The 3702-nt window shown below is 55.2% G+C and overlaps 1 protein-coding gene across 2 annotated transcripts in view; it reads left to right on the top strand.

The window, feature by feature from the left end:
* Positions 1–1075: 1075 nt before the first annotated feature.
* TRIM45 (tripartite motif containing 45) overlaps positions 1076–3702 on the top strand; it is a 7869-nt gene continuing 5242 nt past the window's right edge. For both annotated transcript variants that reach the window (XM_006919678.3, XM_015595471.2), the window contains exons 1-2: positions 1076–1610; positions 3150–3702. The exon at positions 3150–3702 is cut by the window's right edge and continues 184 nt beyond it. In XM_006919678.3, coding sequence (XP_006919740.1) covers positions 1123–1610; positions 3150–3702 — 1041 coding nt within the window. In that variant the 5' untranslated portion in view covers positions 1076–1122. The remainder of the gene's footprint in view (positions 1611–3149) is intronic.

The raw sequence follows: 3702 nt of genomic DNA, 5'->3' as shown, positions 1-3702 counted from the left end.
AGTGGGGCCCTTAGCCCCAGAAAATGCCCGAAGCCTGACGAGAACACACGCTCTCATGACCCGGACGCCAGGGGTGCGGCGCTACAGAACTAAAAGGAGCCGGGAAACAACTCCCAGCATGCCGCGGGCAGAGCTCGGTGCCAACTGACAGCGCGACCCACCAATGGGAGGGGCCCGTCTGGGCTCCTGGAACCAATCCCAGGGAGGGAAGGCGGTCGTCCCCCGAGGCAGATCAACGAGGCTCTAAAAGTGGTCCTCTGGCCTCTCTGGCTGCCACAGAGATAAGGCGAGGGCCAGTCCCCGTAAAGTGGTGACGCTGGCTAAACTATGCCGCTCACTCCCCGCCTTGCTCGTTTCCTCCCAGCGAGGCCCGAGAACTCCCGCCACCCCACCTCCAGCCTTTGGTTTGGTCCGTCCCCTTCGGCCTGAGTGGACGGCGAAGATGTGAGACTTTCAACGCTTATTGGATGCTGGTGGTGTCACTCTGGAGGGCGGCGGGGCCCCAGCGGCGAGGGCCGCCCCTCTTGGACAGTGATTGGAGTCGTCTGGGTAGACCAGGGCTCGGGTTGGTGCGAGGAGAGGACAGGGCCGAGATCTGGGGAGGCGGTGGCAGCGGAGGAGCCGGCGGGGACTCGCGGCGTCCTAGCCTGTCGCGCACGCTCCCCGAAGGGCCGGGTCGAGAGAAGGAGCCCCCCACCTCATCACGCGGGGGCGAGGGTGGCGCTTGTCGCGTGCGGGCGCCGGACCAGTGTGGCGGGCGGTGGGAGCGGGGTGGTAGTGGAGGGCGTGGGAAGTACAGGGGTCCAGGAGGTGGCAGCAGAACTAGCTGGAGACCTAGACCTGGAAGCGCTTCCGGGGAGGAGGACTCGGGGGCAGAGGAGGGCGTGGCCGAGTCTGGTATGGGATGCCATGGGAAGGAGCGGGCCCTCCTGAGCAGACCTGCGGGTGGTTCCTTTGAGGAGTCTTCCTCTTCCCTTTTGCCCTTTGATTTGCCGAAGACAGACACCCCATGGTCTCTGTCCAAGTTCTGGAAACTTTCCCTTTGGTTGGGCATAATCACCTACTGCTTCATTATAGTGCCGCCCAGGGCCTCGTCTGCTACTAGGCACAAACGTGGGGAATATGTCAGAAAAGAGGACGCCGCTGCTGGGCTTCGTGGGCAAACTCCCCAGTGGGACTGCACTTGGGAACTCAGGCAAGACTCACTGCCCTTTGTGCATGGGGCTTTTCAAAGCCCCCAGGCTCTTGCCTTGTTTGCACACGGTTTGCACCACGTGTCTGGAGCAGCTGGAACCCTTCTCAGTAGTGGACATCGGAGGGGGAGACTCTGACACAAGTTCTGAGGGGGCAATATTCCAGGAACTCAAGCCACGCAGCCTGCAGCCGCAGATCGGCATCCTCTGTCCGGTATGTGATGCTCAGGTGGACCTACCCGTGGGTGGAGTGAAGGCTTTAACCATAGACCACCTGGCCATGAATGATGTGATGCTGGAGAGTCTGCGTGGGGAAGGCCAGGGCCTGGTGTGTGACCTGTGCAGCGACAGGGAAGTGGAGAAGAGGTGTCAGACCTGCAAAGCCAATCTCTGCCACTTCTGCTGCCAGGCTCATAGGTAAAGATGGGATACCCCACCTGGTGTGGATTATGAGCAGAGTACAAAGAGGTGTTGAGACAGATAAATCCCTTGTTGAGCAGATGGAAAAGAACGCTTTCTCAAATGCCATGCAATGCCCAAGAGCAATCTACGATATGACAGCAAATACTCTAGAACAGTAAACTCCTGGAGCCTTATATAATTCCCACAGTAATAACAGTACCAAAGGTTTGCATAGTCCTTTTCAGTTTACAAAGCACATTCAGTGTCCTTGGTTTGTCAGTCGCGTGTAGTTAGTAATTGGACTGGGCGCTGGAGAAACAGAGTGAATAGAACAGCATAGCCCTTGCCTCGGTCTCATTTGGTCCTTGCACCTTTTATAGAAAAGCAGGCACTTTTCACCCCTAATTATTTGAGGATATAAGATCAATGATATGATTTGCCAAAGTCCCACAGCTGGGAAGTAGTGTATAATTGAATTTTACACCCAGATCTAACTGTATTCTGCATTCTGCTTATCCACGCTGCCTTCCCAGAGTGAGGTGCTGGTTGGCAGGGCCCCACTTCAGCCTTTGCCTTGTACTCTAGTTACTACTCAGGAGCTTGGTAAGGTGGGTTGATAGGTGCTCACTGAGGTGCAGATTGTCTTTTATGGCATTTCGAAAGGTCTGTCATATGAATCTTTGTCCCTTCTCAACCCTCTCCCCAATTCCAGGACATCAGAATATAAAATGGCCAAGGTTTTAGCCTAAAGTTGTTTTTAAGTTCTACCTTCCATATATTCTCCAACCACACCAACAGAACAAGCTAGTAGTCTCGTCTATTTTTAAGTCGTAATTGTGACTGCCTTGCTGCCAGCTAAACAGCTGGCCCTGTTTTCCCTGTAGCCACTCTTCTGGTACCAGAATAGGCATGTAAACTTCAGGTTGCTGTAAGTCACATTGTTCCCTAGGGATTTCTCTGAAGCTCTAGAGGACTACAGTAAAGAGGAATTAAAAGAGCTTTGATTGTCCTGACCACTGATTTCACTCTTTCTAATAATGTCGATGACTTACTGAGGAAGAGTCTAGCTTGCTGTTTTGGGTGATATAGGCACTGGTCACAGGGAACGCCCCACCCAAATCTTTGCTGTGGGAGACTTTTTGTCAGGGCCAGCTAGCTGCTCTTAACTTGCTGGGCCACCTGTCAGTTTGCCTCTTGGTGCTGGATATTCGCCTTGCTCTCTGCTCTAGCTGGCTGTGGCCCTTGTCCAAACTTGCCAAGTTAACTCTTAAGAGAAAGTTCTAGGATGTAGCCTCAGTGTTGCAACCCTTTGCAAAGTCATGTACTAAGCCAGGGAGTCATAGTCCACTATCACTTATTCTGTCCAACAGCCCTTCCAGGTGGGTGGCATTCCCACTATACAAGTGAGGGACTGGAATCAGAGGATCATGTAGTTAGTAAGGGGTTCGAGCCAGGAACTGAACCCAGGTTCGTGTGACTGCAGAGCCCATGCTCCAGCAACTGGACATTTCCCCACTGCAATGGTTCCCTAATTTCCTGTTCTGCTTGCCCTAGGCGGCAGAAGAAGACCATTCACCATACCATGGTGGACCTAAAGGACTTGAAGGGCTACAGCCGGATTGCAAAAGCCATCCTGTGCCCTGCTCACCCTGCGGAGGAGCTAAGGCTGTTTTGTGAGCTGTGTGACCGGCCCGTGTGCCGGGACTGCGTGGTGGGGGAGCATCGGGAGCACCCCTATGACTTCGCCAGCAATGTTATCCACAAGCACGGGGACTCAGTGCGGGAGCTCCTCAGGGGCACGCAGCCCCACGTGGGCGCCCTGGAAGACGCCCTGGCCCGGATCAGAGAGACAAACAGTGCCCTCCAGGAGCGAGTGGAGGCCGTGGCGGCCGACGTCCGAACATTCTCGGAGGGCTACATCAAGGCCATCGAGGAGCATCGGGACAAGCTGCTGAAGCAGCTGGAAGACATACGGGTCCAGAAGGAGAACTCCCTGCAGCTGCAGAAGGCGCAGCTGGAGCAGCTGCTGGCCGACATGCGGACCGGCGTGGACTTCACCGAGCACTTGCTGACCAGCGGCTCGGACCTGGAGATCCTCATCACCAAG

This window comes from Pteropus alecto, unplaced genomic scaffold (assembly GCF_000325575.1).
Source record: "Pteropus alecto unplaced genomic scaffold, ASM32557v1 scaffold106, whole genome shotgun sequence".
Classification (NCBI taxonomy): domain Eukaryota; kingdom Metazoa; phylum Chordata; class Mammalia; order Chiroptera; family Pteropodidae; genus Pteropus; species Pteropus alecto.
The sequence above is the reverse complement of the archived record's forward strand: the minus strand, read 5'-3'. Positions and strand labels throughout refer to the sequence as shown.